Raw genomic sequence first — 16,649 nt, 5'->3', positions numbered from 1 at the left:
TGTGTGTGTGTGTGTGTGTGTGTTGGATGGAAAGACCTGGATTTTTTTGTGTACAGCTTTTCTGTTTAATCAAGTGCAGGGTAAATTCAATATTTTAAAAGTAAATATGCACCAATTCACAATATTTACAGTCATTTGCCAAAGACTACATACTAAAATATTTACAATTAAATACAATACAAATTTGTACAATTATTTTTTTTTCACCCATCATAAATCCCTTTTGCTCTAAAATATCTAGGTGCACTATTTCACTAAACATGTTCTTGCTATAAATAACTACAATATATTTACAAGTTTATTTATTACTGACGTAACCTAATATTTGCTTGTAGTGATGTTTGTTCAGATTATTGTAAAACTGGTGCTTTCAACTTGGGTCCTGTTTTTAGGAGTCACATCTTCTTCTCTTTTTGGTTGAATAGAGCTCTTATGTCCAGCATGGCCTGTCTGATATTCTGGCCAAAGCGGAACGAGTCCTGAGGACAGGGAGGAGAAGATAAGGAGCAGAAGTCAGAAGTGTGAAAGAGTGAAAGTAAATCATCATATGTACCATTCAGAAATTTGCTTTTAAAGAATTAGATTTAAAAAATTGCTTGGGTTTCGAAAGACATAAGGTTGAACAAAATACAGAATTTTCTTCTTTTTTTTTCTTTTTTATGAATGTTCAGATAAACTGGATCACTGTAATGTTTTTTTATTATTATTTTTTTACCTGTTTGGTCCACATCTGAACTTTTGGTTATTACATTAAGGCCTGTTCACTCAAAAAACTGGAAGTTTTTTCCTAACTTAAAATGATAAATCAAATTCTCAAAATGGCAGATCAAATCAAATGCTTAATGCATTATTTTCTCAGTTGATTAAAGGTGCTCTAAGCGATGTCACGCGTTTTTTAGGCAAAACATTTTTGTCACATACAGCAAACATCTCCTCACTATCCGCTAGCTGCCTGCCCTCTGAACACACTGTAAAAAACCGCGGTCTCTATAGACAGCCCAGGTTCCACAAATAGCAACAAAAACAAACTGTCCCAGCCTGGACCACGAAACATAACAAACAGTGTTCCAGCCAATAACTGACAAGAATGATTTGGGGATGGGGGTTGGGGGGTTAGTGTGTGCACATGAAGGGGGGTGTGGGGGAGAGAGAAGCATGTCCTAACAATGACTAACGTTAAAATTTAATATTTTGATATGGCTGACACACGACCAAAGAGACGACGTTCCGATGAACAAATAAAGAATAGGGAAAAGGAGAAGGAACGCGAAGTCCCGAATTTACATCGGAAAAGCGTTCAAAAGGTGGGCAGGAGGGCTTCCAATCCGACATTCAGATGGCTCTGTTTTTGCTGGACAGGTGGGTAAATCCAGTTTGTTTTTTCTAAATGGTTCATGACTGTTTCAGGAAGCACGGAAGGGAGGGGGAGGGTCGAGCTAGCCTCCGTTTTGTTTGACAATACTTCGAACGTCAACAAGAAGTGACGTCACCCAAAATCGCTTAGAGCACCTTTAAGTATAAACTATAACAAAAATTAAAAGAAATAGATTTTTTATATTTTATTTTCATTATCAATCCAATATAACCCTGTCATAATTTAAAATATATTTCAATGTTCAAATAACAAAGTTCATATATAACCAATTCCAAATGATGAATCAAATGCTCAAATCGAACAAAATATAACGGGAATTATAAAGAACTGTAGTTTTAAAAAGAGAATAGCAGAGTTCATAACCTAAATATAACGATAACAACAAAGACGAACGATATCGTTGGAATCACTTTTAAAGTGATATTTCTTCTCTTTCTGATATACATTGACAGTCAATCAAAATCCTTCCTATTTTGACGCACGCGCTGCCAGCACGTAACAGAAACTTGCTTGCGCTTACATAAACAAGGTTATCATCCATTGGTGTGTGGAAGCTAATATTTATTGATATAGTTATTATTCTTGGCGTGAACGAGGCCATAACAAGGGTCTTTATCTGAATAGTGTGTGGCCTTTATGTATCTGTTCTCAAAGTGGTTGTAAAATGAGTTCTGAAAAAAAATGCCAGAGTTTTTAAATCTCTTACCGTCTCAGGGCTGGAGAACTTGCTGGAAATGTGGAATGTAATGAGATTCTCGCCGACAATGATGTAAGAAACACCATAACCGTCATCAGCAACCTGCATATAAAGAAATGTAAATAAAAACTGGTCGAATATATGGGTATATTCATTTACTAAACTCGCTGCAAAGACGTGTGCAGTAGGAGGAGACACTCACAGGCCCAAAGCCGCCTCCTGCACCCACATATTTGGGAAACTTCTGAATGTCTATGAGATTGAGCTGCTGTTGAGGGGTCTGACTGGTGGAGAGACGCCAGGGCTCAGACAAAACCTTTCAAAAGAAGGTGTTCTTGAGACTTTAGCTAAGTTAAACAGGTAGGTCATATTTTATGATCATGAAATAGACTTGCACTCACCTGTTTGAGGAAGGGTGATTCTATTCCCATTACTTTGGACACAATGTAGAGGCAGAAGAGATGCCGGTCGATCCCGGCTCCTGTCATTGCCAGACGGTACATATTCTGATGTTTCTCAGCAGCTTCTTTGAAGAGCGCTAACCTCTGTTCATTCTGGGAAACAAGAAAAGGTCAGACATGTTAATAACAATATCTTTAAAACGATTTCTTTGTCCAAATCAAAGCTTATATGTGCTGATGTAAAAGTCATTTTTTAAGTTCCACCGGATGTTTCAACAGTGGACTGACAAAGTGCGTATCTATACCACAAATTGAATTTCTCGTGCCATTTATATGGAAAAAAATGATTTTCGCGTGCATATGCTACGCACTGTAAACCCCTTTGGGGTTGGGGTTGAAAACTGCGTATCATATACACGCAAAAACTATTTTTGGCATATAAATGGCACGAGAAATAAAATTTGTGGTATAGATAAGCACTTTCATGAGATCGGGCTGGCATGACACAAAAACAAATGTTTTCAGTTATCGAAATGTTAATTTTAACTTTTAAAATGGCCCTGTTACTTACTAAATATGACCCCTGGGTTGGGTCTGTAAATATATTGCTCTCACCGTTTTGCTCTCGTCGTCCATTGCTTTTACAAACGCTGTGGACTCGCAGGTGCATGAGCGAACGGTTTCCGTCCGGCCCTCGCGGAACATGCGTGTCATGGATGATTCATAAGTCAGACAGAATTCACCCTTGTCCTACACCAACAAAAACAAAAATAAACTTCATTAAACAGTTTGTTCACAATATACAGACACATTTTTGCAGAGGGACATATAAGTGTGGCTTGTACCCTGTATTGAGCTAGTTGCAGTGCCAGCTGGATAAAAGCATCCGGACTTGTTCTGCATTTCTTTATCAGGCCCTTTCCAAACTCATTAAATAAGCAGTCGTGGAAATCCACATCGTCAGCAATTCCTTTTGCAATCATGTAAGAACCTTCAATAATCTCCTGGCACTGAGAGAGACACAAGGAACTTTAATCGGTTATCAATGTAGAAATACAGTTATCAGGATGTACAATAAATCATCTTGCATAAAATTAAAATTTGTTCAATCTATTCATCTTTAAAATGAAAAACCATGTCAAGACCTAAGATGGAAGGGTAATTCATACCGCTTTTGGGATGTCCCACTGTAGTCTGGTAGGGGGCGCCAGGCTTTTGTTGATGTCTCCTTTGCAATGTCCCTCTACAGTATATCCCAGGTGGAAACAATCTGTGGCCGAAACATACTAAACAGAAAGTTGTAATGGATGTTATTTATTACAGCTGATTAGTGTCATTTAAAAATAAATATATTTAGAATTATTATTATTCTTCGTTTACCTCCCACATATGTCCAATGATAGGGGAGTCCGCCCATGAATGCTCAGTGTTGACGCCCATTTTACCGTTCTTGTAGACGATCAAAGTGAAGGATTTATCAAACCACCTGACAGGTGTAAGAAGATAGATCAGTTAATGTACATTTGTATGAGTTTATGTGGTTTGAATGTGTGTAGATGTCCTGGTCATGGTCACCACCACTAAGAACTACCTGGTAATGAGACAAAAAAAGTCTACATAGCGCAGGCTGATAGGTAACTCAATTTGTTAGCGATCACATCGTTAGCCAAATAGCACAGCTAATTGGTTGCTATTGCATCAGCAGCCAATGAGCTTGCTGCTTAAAGGGATAGTTCACTTTGAAATTAATTTTTGATATGTTTTAGCTTACCTCAAGGGCATCCAAGATGTAGGTGTCTTTGTTTCCGCAGTAGTTTCAATTTTGATATTTTTAGGTCAAACCGTTCTTGTCTGTCAGTCATATAATGCAGGTCGATGGTCACTGTCTCAAAACACAAGCACAGAGTCCAAATTAAAACAATTCCCCATCGTCCAAATTAAACAATTCCCCATCGTAAGTACACATTGATGGCCTAAGACACGAAACGAGCGGTTTGTGTGAGAAAACGAACAGTATTTATATCGTTGTTATCTCTTGAACACAGCACACGTCCAAATGATCTGACGGCGCGGGCGGGTATAGATATATACATAGATGTCGCCTTGGCTACGGTTTCATTCCAATGAACTGCAGTAGCGAAGGCGACATCTAGTGTATACATCTAGATGTCGCCTGGCTACGGTTTCGTTCCAATGAACTGCAGTAGCCAAGGCGACATCTATTTATATATCTATACCCGCCCGCGCCGTCAGATCATTTGGACGTGTGCTGTGTTCAAGAGATAACAACGATATAAATACTGTTCGTTTTCTCACACAAACCGCTCGTTTCGTGTCTTAGGCCATCAATGTGTACTTACGATGGGGAATTGTTTAATTTGGACGATGGGGAATTGTTTTAATTTGGACTCTGTGCTTGTGTTTTGAGACAGTGACCATCGACCTGCATTATATGACTGACAGACAAGAACGGTTTGACCTAAAAATATCAAAATTGAAACTACTGCGGAAAAAAAGACACCTACATCTTGGATGCCCTTGAGGTAAGCTAAAACATACCAAAATTTTATTTCAAAGTGAACTATCCCTTTAACATTTCAAATACTTTGCTTTGCTTGCTGATGGCAGTCTGCAGCGCACTTTCAGAAACCCTCCTTCTTCCCCAGCTCCACCTGTATAGATCTGCTATAGGGGTTATTTCATATATCCTATATATGTCTTACATGCTCACTGTCACAGCAATGTTGCTCTGCAGTAGCAGCAGCAATAATCAAAAGCAGCAGCAGCAGCAGATCTATTCCGCCCAGACCAAATACATTAACATTGCCATATCAATTACCATGCCAATCTCTCAGAGAGTTGTCATGACAGAAGTGTTATTGTTAACTAAAACAAAAACAATTGCAAATTGGTTTCATCAACTGAAATAAAATAAAATATAAACATTAGCCTAGATGAAAAACCTAAAAAAATAAAAATAAAAATAAATTAGAAATGTAGTTGGCAACTAACTGAAATAAGTGGAAGTTGAAGTACTAAAATGACTTAAACTAAAGCCAAAATAAAAATAAAAACTGGCCAAATATATGAAATATAAAATACAAAAAATGCCAAAAGCACATTACAAAATGACTAAAACTTAAACTAAAAATATATTAAATGATACTGAAATAACACTGGTTTCTACCTGTCATAGCACTTTCCATGCAGTAGAGATTTAGCGTAGAGGTCCAGGGATCTTAAGTTATCAGGATCATATCCATGCGCCTCATCGTCCAGGGTCAGGAAAAACGCAGCTGTCTCAATGGCCTCCAGAGACGCCCGGTTGACACCCTCCCTGAAGTACTTTAAACGTGCCCTGGCCCAAGGAACCCTGCATGTGTGTGTTAAAGGGGAAGATTTTCATTAAGTTTTTAAAAGAGTTCTATCTTTTTTTCCTCTGTTCTTTTATTTAATTTAATTTGATTTACAATAATATTCATGTTCTTACAATGTTATTATATACTATTATTATTATTTAAATGTTTTTTTATTCTAAAATAGTTTTCTTTGAACTGTTTGAAAACCCCTGGTTTATCAATAACATAGTAAAGTCACAGAACTAATGGCAGGACTACAAATGAGGTGTTTCAGGCAGTTCAGGAACAGTGTTTTCTGTTAAATAGAAAGTCCTTTGGCATGGACTTTATACTTTGTAACTTTACAAATAGTTTACGTGCACAAACAGATGTGTTACTGTCACAGTGTCTGGTTGTGTTTCCCTGGGGTTCACTAGAGGTCCTCGTTCTCACGGTATCATTCACATTAGACTACATTTCCCAGCATTCTGTTCTGTCACTTATCTGATTATTGCACTCAGCTGGTTCCTATCACCTTGTTAGTTCTGTGTGTATATATGCCCTGTCTGTCTTAGGCTACGTTCACACTGCAGGCTGAAACGACCCAATTCCGATTTTTTTGCCCCTATGCGACCTGTATCTGATCTTTTCATGACAGTCTGAACGACACAGATCCGATCTTTTCAAATGCGACCCAGGCCACTTGGGTATGTGGTCCCAAATCCGATACATATCCGATCTTTTGAAATGCGACTTCAGTCTGAACGGCCAGGTCGCATATATCCGACCCGCACGTCATTGATACGCAAAAAACTTCATAATTCTGCATTGAAGTAGTCGTCGGTTTGAAAACGGACTGCATATTCGTCGAGCTGAGGTAAATCTGCCGAACGGGTCGACCTCGACGAGCCCGTTAATTAAAAAAAAAGAAAAAAAGCCCACGGCCATTATATATACGTTATGTTAACTTATTTGTGCTGAATCTGATATTAGATAGGTCAGCGTCAGCGGCTGCTGTCTGGCTCTTGTGTAACGGTCGCTGCGCGCGCTCATGTGTGTGTGTGTGTGTGTGTGAGAGAGAATCACAGTTAGTTAAAGTTTAGTTACAGTACTTCCGCAAACAACAAGTGATGTCGTTGACCGTTGAGTACTCTTCTGCGCATGCGGGTCACTTCTGGGTCATTTCACGTTCACACAGGAGATCACAAAAGGTCGCATTTAATTGGAAATGTGAACGGCCTTACAAAAAAATCGAATTTTTTCAAAAAATCGGAATTGAGCATTAAGCCCTGCAGTGTGAACGTAGCCTTAGTGTTTGTTACGGAGTCCTTGTTATGTCTCACACTTCTTGGTTTGTTCCTGCTTGTTCCTTGTGTTCATTGTTCTCGTTTAGATTGCTTGTATGGTATTTGACACTTGCCTGGACTGGATTACGTTTCACGGATTACCCAATAAATATCTCACTGCACTTGGATCTACTGTCTCCCTCATGTGTGTCGTGACAGTTACTTAATATATATTAATATACATAATACGTAATTACTTAAAATCCAAAAAAGCACTGTATAGGCCCATTAAATTGCATTGCTCTGTATACATATACTCTTTCCTTCAGTGATTCTGGTTATCCACAGGTGTCATGACTAACCATGAGTTAACCTACTTTAATTATAGGGTTAGTTCACCCAAAAATGAAAATTCAGTCATTAATTCCTCACCCTCAATTTTATTTATGGGTGAACTAACCCTTTAACTAAAATACTGCTTCAGTGTTACTTTTACACAGTAAACGATGCTGAATTTTTCTGCGATTCACTTGTAAATAAATATATTGTATCCATGGAATGTTCGTCACTATACATGCCAACTAAAGTATATTTATCTTTTAAGGTTGGAACTAATATGGTGCATTACCTAATTAGTGAAACAAGCCAGGATCCACACATCTTGGTGCTTGGGGACAAAGAGAACTCCTCCCAAGTTTTCATCATTTTCAATGGGGAGGCAATTGAAAAAGAGACCTTACTTCAAGCAGTGGATGTATGCTTCAAAATATTCTACATCTATGACATTAACTACCCAAAGCCTTCTGCTCCCATTTGGGAGTTTTTACAGCATGCTGTCTATAATATTTCTGGAGGAGTTCCCTCAATACATTGCCACCTCCTTAAAAGTTTTGTTTTCAATGTTACTGATCATCAGTAGGTCCAGTAGCCAAACACCATATTAAGGTGTTTATAACACAATGCATCAAGTGTACACTACAGTATAGCCTTTTTTAATAAGCATGTTTATTTTTTATTGTATTAAATTTGTGTACTGTATGTACAGATATATATATATATTTTTTTTGTGTAGGCACATCTATGCATGTTTTTAATTTATGTACAGTATAGCCTTTTTATTGTGGCACATCTGTGTATGTTTTTAATTTATGTACTGTATGTGCACGCATGTTTTAAATTTAATATGTATATTTTAATATTTGCACATCATAATTGTTTGTTCTATTTATTATACACGTGTATATTTACATACTAGGCTCACTAATATTTATTATATTCATAATTTAATACTTAAAACATGTTAAAACATATTTATTGTGTTTATACTCCAATAAAAAAATCTATTTGAAAACAATGTCTATTTTATTTATTAAAATAAGGTCATAAATAATAAAATAAAAAAATTACTCAACTGCAACTGGTATTTAACCCAATGCATTGGGTTAAAATAACCCACAGTTGGGAAGGTGCTATACCACCCCATAGTTGGGTTATTCGTTGGGTTATTTTTAACCCAACATTTTTAAGTGAGTTATATTACGAGGTCTTCTTCACCTGTTTCCAGCAGTCAGTGAAGGGAGCTTGATCTCTCCAGGTTGTGGTTCAGATTTGTCATCCAGGATACGTTGAAACTGCAACTCGAGCTCTGAGGGCCAAAGGTGGCGACCACCGTAGTACAACCACACCTTAAAGAAACGGCCTCGATGGTACACCACCAAGTGCTTCCTGTCCTTCAGATGCTGCACAAAATCTGAGCATAAACAAAGGCGGGTGAGAAACCATCATGAGACGGTTTGAAACAGGCATCCATGAATCTTTACGCCTATCATCTATAGTAAAATAGTATTAAAACATAAATGAAAAATGTCCTTACCAGTCTCAATGCCAGGGATACGAGTGGTGTTGAACATCCTCTCATACTGAAAAGAGCACATAGGGACAATCCCAAGAGCTCTCAGCTGAGAAGGGAGAACAGCGGGCATGATGGGAACCTTTCTTAAATTTATTTTTGCATGTATTCATGCAATGTAGTGGATGGAAAAACTATTTGTATGTGTTGTATGTGTGTGTACCGGGGTAAGTTCTCCTCGCTCCAGTTTCCGGCGATACTGCAGCATGGCATGAACTACATTTCCAGCTCGTGCAGCCTGTCTGTGTGTTGGGATCACATAGAGGAAATCCTGATGGACGGAGAGTGAGAGTAATGGATATAGACAGTTTTATTAAATAAGGCTATAAAAAAAACCACAAAACTCAACCACAAACAAACAACTTTAATGTTTATAACGTTCCATTTTTTTCATAGTTAGTCAGTAGGTGGTGCCGTTGTATTTCATTTGATATGAATTTCAACAGTCGAATGATTAATTTATACTTGAAATTTAGGAAACACTTTATTTCGATTGTACACTTTATACATTCTACTAACTACAAGTAACTTTGCAACTACATGTCAACCAACTCTCATTAGTAGACTGTGTTGCTTTAATATCGCCTAACACTTTATTTCGATGGTCCCCAACAGACTTTGCAAGTACGTCAACTTATTCTAATAATATAAACCCTAACACCTAAACCTAACTTAATGAGAGTTAGTTGACATGTTGTTACTTATAGTTGGTATAGTTGGTATAAATGGACCATCAAAATAAAGTGTAACCAAAATGTATAAGTACCTGTTTGAGTTGCTATTTATTTAGTCACCTTAAAAAAAAAAATCACATCAACTTTTTGTGGGTCTTTTATGTCTTGTATGCTGGTGTACTCCTTACATTTACAAAATAAACTTTTAACAAACTTATAATGATTCAAAATGAACCGTTTTTCTTTTCTAGGAAAACAAATAAAAATAATACCAATTTCAGTCCAATTAAATGATTATGTCCAATTAAACCCACCTGTGTCTGACTGGTCATAGCATGTAGCAAATCATGCTTCACGGCCTTGATGTAAATGAAAGGTTATTAACTAAAAATAAAGAAATTTGCCTTTTGATATGTACCACCCCAACTTCCTGTTTCATTAGGAAGTAGACCTACGTCAACACAGGAAAGAAAACTGTACTCGTCCAAGCCATTTCAAGGGCGATTTCACTGCATACTCACCATTGTGTAAAAGTTGCTATTGACCATGATGGGGTCGCGTCCTCTCAGGTAGATATACTCCTCCCACCAGTCACTCACCTGTTAATACACACAATGCCGTGTCTCTTAGTTAGCCAGCATTTATAAGAGGGTTTTCCTCTGATTTATAGTCCACTCATGTAGAAGATCTCTATCTTCGTTTACTTACGTAATTTGTGGCCCACCAGGATTTGAGTTTAAGGTGTTTTTGGAATTTGGGGGCAGGGTCCTTTTTGAAGTCATTAGCAACAATCTCCATCTGTTTATATTGATCATCATCCAGAAGAGGTCGAACTGATTCTAGATACTAAAACAATGAAGAGAACAAATCATATAAAGGAAAATAGCCAAAACAGAGTGCAATGTTTAATTATACACAGAACATGGACAAGTGAAGCTCAAAGAAATCATGTAATATTCCAAAATAATAATATTTGTTTTACTGGTTTAATTTATGCACAATGATGTATATTTTATTTTAAGTTAAAAGTAAAAACCAGCATTAACTCTTGATAACGTTATATTTACTAGACTCATGACATCTGATGATATTTTACCCTTCTGATTGTGTCCTCAATGCTCGGTACTGGCAGATGGGGCAGAGATCCCTGAAAGCTGTAGAGCAACGGCCGTCGACCAGACAACAGCTTTACAAGACTCTAAAACAGACCGAATAATTCATAAATCAAACCGCTTTTTAAACTGTACTATACTTACATTTTATTTCATGAGAGACGCGTACCAGCCAGACTTTAGTAGAGAAGCTCATTTTGCCATGAGACTCAAAGATCCAGGCATGATAGGACAGGAGAGCTTTCAGGATGTACCGCAGAAGGAAGATGAAGGATAACCACAGGCCGGTGGCAAACAGGATGGCACTCAACACCATCTGAGTCTGAACGGTCATAAATTCACTACAAGGGAACATACAAAAAAATATTTGATATTGTAATTTAACAAATAATATTATTAAAATTGTGAATATTAATGTACATTTTAAGAATATATATATTTAATGAATATTCTGTTTTTGTTCAGCCTTATCAGACAACATTCTGTGGAGCAAGATTTGATTTGATTAAATTGTGCATTGGTAAAACACTAATACCAAAATGCTTTCACATCATCAGGAAATGTTATATTCAAAACCAAAAAGATAATTTGCATACCATCTACACAGGGCAAGTATTGCTTTAAGCTGCTTTAGTCATGCGGCTTCGATTTATGCATCTGTGTTTATATATAACCATACCTGAAGTTTCCACAAATGTGTTAGTAAGTTACCTCACTGGTAGAGATGTCTTGATCCTGTCAATCATACCCATGGATGGGTCGATCCTGGCATACATGGTGCTCATTATGGCAATGACTACGATTAGCCAGCTGGAAGGACTGGCGGGGTACACACCTGTGAGAACACCGTTCTACTCGAGACAAAAGAAAAATATAACTTTTATTGGATAGATGGATGGATGGATGGATGGATGGATGGATGGATTGGTGGATTGATTTACCTTGAAGCGGATTGCACGCTTCTTCCATGATGTCACTCCAGATATGTAGATGTGTTTGAGCACCTCACGGCTCAACTGTAGGTCGATGCCATCTGGTGTGACGGTAAACTGAAATGCCACCGCCTGATGAGCCTCTGCCATTATACAGGCTTAAAGCACAGCCTGAGGAACAAGACAGCCCCTATTCAAATATATTTTGCAAACACTGCAATGTTTATGTGCTATTTTAGCTCGGATGGTGTAGTAGTCTAGTGGAAAGATCTGGGCTACTAAGGGAAAGGTTAAGCTAAGGGTGACCGATGTATTATCACCACTGTGACACTTGACCTCAGGATGTAATGTATTGTAAGTCACTGTGGAAACAAACATATAACTTAATAATAGTTAAAAATAACTTCTTAAACTCATTAAATTATAAATGTATGTCCTTGAAGGCTTGAGGTTGAAACCTGGCAGGGGAATTTATGAACTGGATAATTATTAAAATCCATCACCACTGTGCCATTTCACCTCATGTTGCTACAGGGAGAATGTGCCTTTAATAAGTTTCCTGTAAGATTCTGATAAACGACAAAAATGGGTTTATTAGAACCTATAGAAACTTATAAAGGACATGTATCGCTCTGAAGTCACAGAGTTCAGTTATGCTGCGACACTGTCAAGCTTATGTTTCTTTTTCCATGTCATATGACTTCACCCAGAAGAAGTGGGGCAAAGTTGAATAGTCAGAAATAACATAGTAGGACATCTGAGAGGGCTTCAGTGACACTGGCCAAAACACACGTGACATCTGACGCATGACTGAGTAGATGATGAGATTTTTTTTATAGAATATGCAGCATGTTATATTATATATTTTGATATTAAATTTGACTTAGAACTTTTCAACCAATACTTTGCTATTTTTGTGAACTGTAAATTTTGTCCAACACATAATAGGATAATATAAACAATATGTAAAACATGTTATAACAATAAAAAGCATGTTTAAAAAGGTGTACCTTAGTTAACTTTTAACAGTGCCTAAATATTTACTACATATAAAATATTTATCACCAAAATAACAAATCATACTTGGAAGTGATCAAAAATCTAGTAAAGCTGTAATATTTTATAGATACAATTAGACAGACTCTGATACAACTACACAAAACTCAGTTTGAGGCATTATCAAACAGAATGATTCAGAGTGTCTCTAAAGTTTTAATAAGATATATATACTGGATTTACATTACCTGCAATGCAATGTGACAGCAAAACAGTGTGAGTCAGATGAAATTCAGTGGATAAAAAGATCCAATTGTCTCTCAGTAGGGCTGGAATGTCCTCGATGGAAGTCAAATGTTCTTAACTCTTGTGCCCTTCAGTCGACTCCTCGTGCACTCTGGAAGTCTGTAGCTCAGTGACTAGTTATCTCCTCTTCTACTCAAACGTTCTCCTCACCCTCCCTCTCTGTTTTCGTTTATTTTGCGAGTTGCCTGTTTTCTGTGAGTGTTTGCTTTCTTCTTGTATGCTCTAAACTACCTGTTACATAGTAGCCCGCATAAATGCTCTCTCTCGTTCTGTGTATGTGTAACCGGATCCTCTCAGGCAGAGTTAAACTGGTGGATGTACACTAAGTACACACTATATGATCAATCTCAGGCCCAAATCTTGTGCAGCTGGAAATATCCCACGGCAGCATACCAGAACACTCTGACGATAGTCAGAGACAGAGAGAGACCTTATGTACATGTAGGGATGTGTATTTGTAAAATATCCATGAAATGAGTCTTGCGAATGTTATGTAATAAATCAGGCATCTAAAACGCACGCTTCTTTAATATTTAAAAAGGAACTACTTGATGGACAATAGCATTGTACATTTGTAAAGTACTTTTTTTAATAAAGAAAACGTGAGTGGTGCTTACCTGTCCGAAACCTGTGCTGCCACGATGCCAGCTGTTGTAATGTGATTGCTAAGGTGTTCTGAATGTTTTTAGTGTATTTTAATGTAGCTTACTGAGTCAAGTCCACCCCAAAAGTCTCTATGCTCATTGGTTCCTCAAATGTAAATCTATGGGGTTTTTTTTCTTCCCAGATTATTGACTACATAGTGAAAATCATAAATTTGATTACCTAGAAAAGTAATTGCATGCCTCTCCTCAACAAGCTGCAAGATTTGGGGAATCATTTATGTTCACAGCATAAACAGTTAAAGACGATTTACATGCAAAAAAAAAAAAAAAGAATTCTGACCAACTTTAATCCAAAATATGTACAAAACTAATGGTCATGTCATAGCAAGCAGCACTAAATGTGTTATTACAGAAAGGTTATGCCACAATAACAGGTTTTCTCAACATTCAGACAAGTTGATACATTTTGTGAATTTGAGAAATATTGTTATATATTATTGCAATTTTAAGGTCAGATGTAGAGGTGGAAAATGCTCTCATAGCTGGTAGAGAAAGGAAGTGAAGGAAGAGGACAGAGAGACAGGGAATCCAGGTTCAGTTTAACAACAGAATTGTCCTTCGTCCCTGACATGTAGACCTCGTTATGCAGAATGGTGCCCTGGCCGATTAAAGTGGTCTTCTCCATTGCCCTGACACGGCCCCACTTCTGAGAGTCCACGCAGAAAGATGTCACCATGGTTTTAGAATTGTTCCCACCAATTACAACCAACTGACTTTTGTTAGCACCCAGGAAGTGCAAGATGGGGAGCTCTGCATTGGTGCGGGTTAGAGTGGGGAGCAGTTCACACCAGCAATCTGAGAGGAAGAGAAAGTCAACCTTCTAAATGCATCTCAGTGGCAACAGCTCATAGATGAACCCTGAATGTTTCCAAACCTATATTTAATCTCTAGGCTACAGTTGTACCTTGTCTTGAATCGTAGCGCAGCACCAGTTTCTCTCCGGTTCTCTGGATGTTCCCCAGCACATAGACGCAGTGTCCCAGGCTGGTTGTGAGTGGGGAATCATGGGAAAGGGACAGACTGAACTGGAAGTCCGTCAGAGGGAGAGAGGAAACGAATGCCCAGGTGTCCGTCCATGGATCATACCTCTCCACAGCAGTGTAGACACTTGTGCTGGAGTCGGGAGTCACAAGGGAATCCAGATACCAGCCGCCCACAGCAAAGATTCTCCCTTCACACACTGCTGCACTGAAGTGACGCCTGTGCTGAGAGGGATCATGGATAGTCACATTTGAAATTTGACATTTATTCATGTATTTCTGATACTTAAAAGTGAAACTTGGGTTTTGGGAATGAGATCTTTAAGGACAATCAGTTCCAGACAGAAATCTGCCCATGCTTCGCTATACTATCTTTAGGATATAAAGTTGGAACATGGTAAACCGGTTTGTTGCTGGTCAAAGGTAGTCTGTTGGACCTAACCAACTTGAAATTCAGCAGGTCAACTACTTAAGCCACCTTGAAACCTTAAGAGTAGATGAGTATGATGAGTATCCTATGGTACGCAAATGTTGTAAAGTTCATACCTTAATCAGAGGAGCAGTTGATACCCATTGATTGGTAAAAGGGTTGTACCGGAAAGAAGCCATCTTGAATTCATAACCCTTCTTTACACGGTGTCTATAACCCCCTATGAGATAGAGGTAATTATAGAGAACCGCAGTGGTGAAGCACCACTTATCTGCACAAAAAGGCAAATCTGTGGGAGAACTCCATTTCCCATCATCCCCGTCTTCCTCAAGCCTAAAGAGACTTCGAGCAGCCTCGGTTTCCAGGTCATTCCTTGAGGTCAAGTTCTCTTTTCTCAAGCAGCATAAGCGTGGACTTCCCTTTGACCTTAATGTGAGAAGCTCCACTTTATGGTGTGGTTCCAATCCCTTGCTCAGGTGTGGAAGCTCCAGTAGATACTTGCTTAGGTAGGTTAGGACAGTCTCTTGGAGCTCCACACAGCAGAGTTCCTCAGCCAGCTGTAGATAGCCCAAGCAGGTGCACTCTGTCAGGGCCTGAGAGAGGGCCATCAGTAGACGATCTGTGAACCCAGAAGCCAACAGGTATGTGCTTACCCGTAGGTGTTCCCCAAGGAGATCTTCAGGAACACAAAACCGCTGTCGAAAGCAAAATTCTAGAAGGTTGTGGAAGACTGGAGAGGGAACATGTTCAAGGTGCACCAGCCGTTCAGATGTCTCTCTCATGGAGGAGTGGGACAGAGCCTTGAAATACTCACTGCAATCTGCAAGCTTCTCCAGATCCACCTGGAAGTGCCAAGAAGCATTTGCATTTGTGGGCCAAGATTTTTACAGTCTGTGGTTTATGTTTGCTTATGTAGATACTCACATGGAAAGTATGTGTGCTGGTTTGCACCATCACCATTGGTCCGTTGCTCTGGTGCCGATAGGTTCTGTAGTCTTGATTTGTTCTCCAGACATCTGACTGTAGGTTATCAGACTTCTCTTCAACAACATCAGAATCTGCTTGTCCAAACTGAACCCAGTTTAAACTACTTTTGAAGCACAAAAACCTCTGTATCTGTTCTAAACGTCTTTTCATCCATGTGCAAAAATACATTAAGGCCACAACTATAATCTGCCAAAGACTAGCCATGTTCCCATTTAGGTAGAATACTCTGATAGTTGTAGGATTTACAGATTTTGTATACCTCTTCAGCTGCAATTTGAATTAAAATATTGCATTTGGAACTATTCTAGTCTATGATTCTAAAGAAACTATGACTCACAATCCCAGCCAAGGACATGTCATTCCATGGTGGATGGAGGATAAATCCAGCCTGCTTTTTTTGGTAGAACATGCATGGTTGTCTTCAAGGCTCAATATGGCGCCCGTGTGCCAGAGCAAAAGCAGTAGAGCTATTTTAAGGAATCGCTGGAACAGGAAACAAAATCTGGTGGGCCACTCTGTTCAGTCTACTGAATTACACAACACTTGAACCATGTTGGGAAC

At 38.4% G+C, this 16,649-nt stretch overlaps 2 protein-coding genes across 2 annotated transcripts; both read right to left on the bottom strand.

Moving 5' to 3' along the window:
• Positions 1–47: 47 nt before the first annotated feature.
• cpt1b (carnitine palmitoyltransferase 1B (muscle)) lies at positions 48–13,375 on the bottom strand. The gene is made up of 19 exons (XM_084408722.1): positions 12,969–13,375; positions 11,734–11,895; positions 11,504–11,643; positions 10,962–11,133; positions 10,777–10,878; positions 10,389–10,526; positions 10,202–10,279; positions 9,170–9,277; positions 8,971–9,055; positions 8,652–8,847; positions 5,661–5,846; positions 3,854–3,959; positions 3,643–3,759; positions 3,319–3,483; positions 3,089–3,223; positions 2,474–2,626; positions 2,275–2,388; positions 2,082–2,174; positions 48–479 (listed from the first exon to the last, which is right to left on the bottom strand). The coding sequence occupies exons 2-19, from the start codon at positions 11,872–11,874 to the stop codon at positions 396–398; spliced, it is 2,313 nt and encodes a 770-aa protein (XP_084264848.1). The 5' UTR covers positions 11,875–11,895; positions 12,969–13,375; the 3' UTR covers positions 48–395.
• A 506-nt stretch (positions 13,376–13,881) lies between these two features.
• On the bottom strand, positions 13,882–16,534 carry LOC311290991 (kelch repeat and BTB domain-containing protein 11). The gene is made up of 4 exons (XM_084409804.1): positions 16,026–16,534; positions 15,218–15,943; positions 14,596–14,896; positions 13,882–14,486 (listed from the first exon to the last, which is right to left on the bottom strand). Exons 1-4 carry the CDS (start codon positions 16,290–16,292, stop codon positions 14,143–14,145), a joined length of 1,638 nt encoding a protein of 545 aa, XP_084265930.1. The 5' UTR covers positions 16,293–16,534; the 3' UTR covers positions 13,882–14,142.
• Positions 16,535–16,649: the final 115 nt, after the last annotated feature.

Source organism: Rutilus rutilus, assembly GCF_951802725.1.
Source record: "Rutilus rutilus genome assembly, chromosome: 5".
Classification (NCBI taxonomy): domain Eukaryota; kingdom Metazoa; phylum Chordata; class Actinopteri; order Cypriniformes; family Leuciscidae; genus Rutilus; species Rutilus rutilus.
This window is presented reverse-complemented; position numbering and strand designations above follow the sequence as displayed.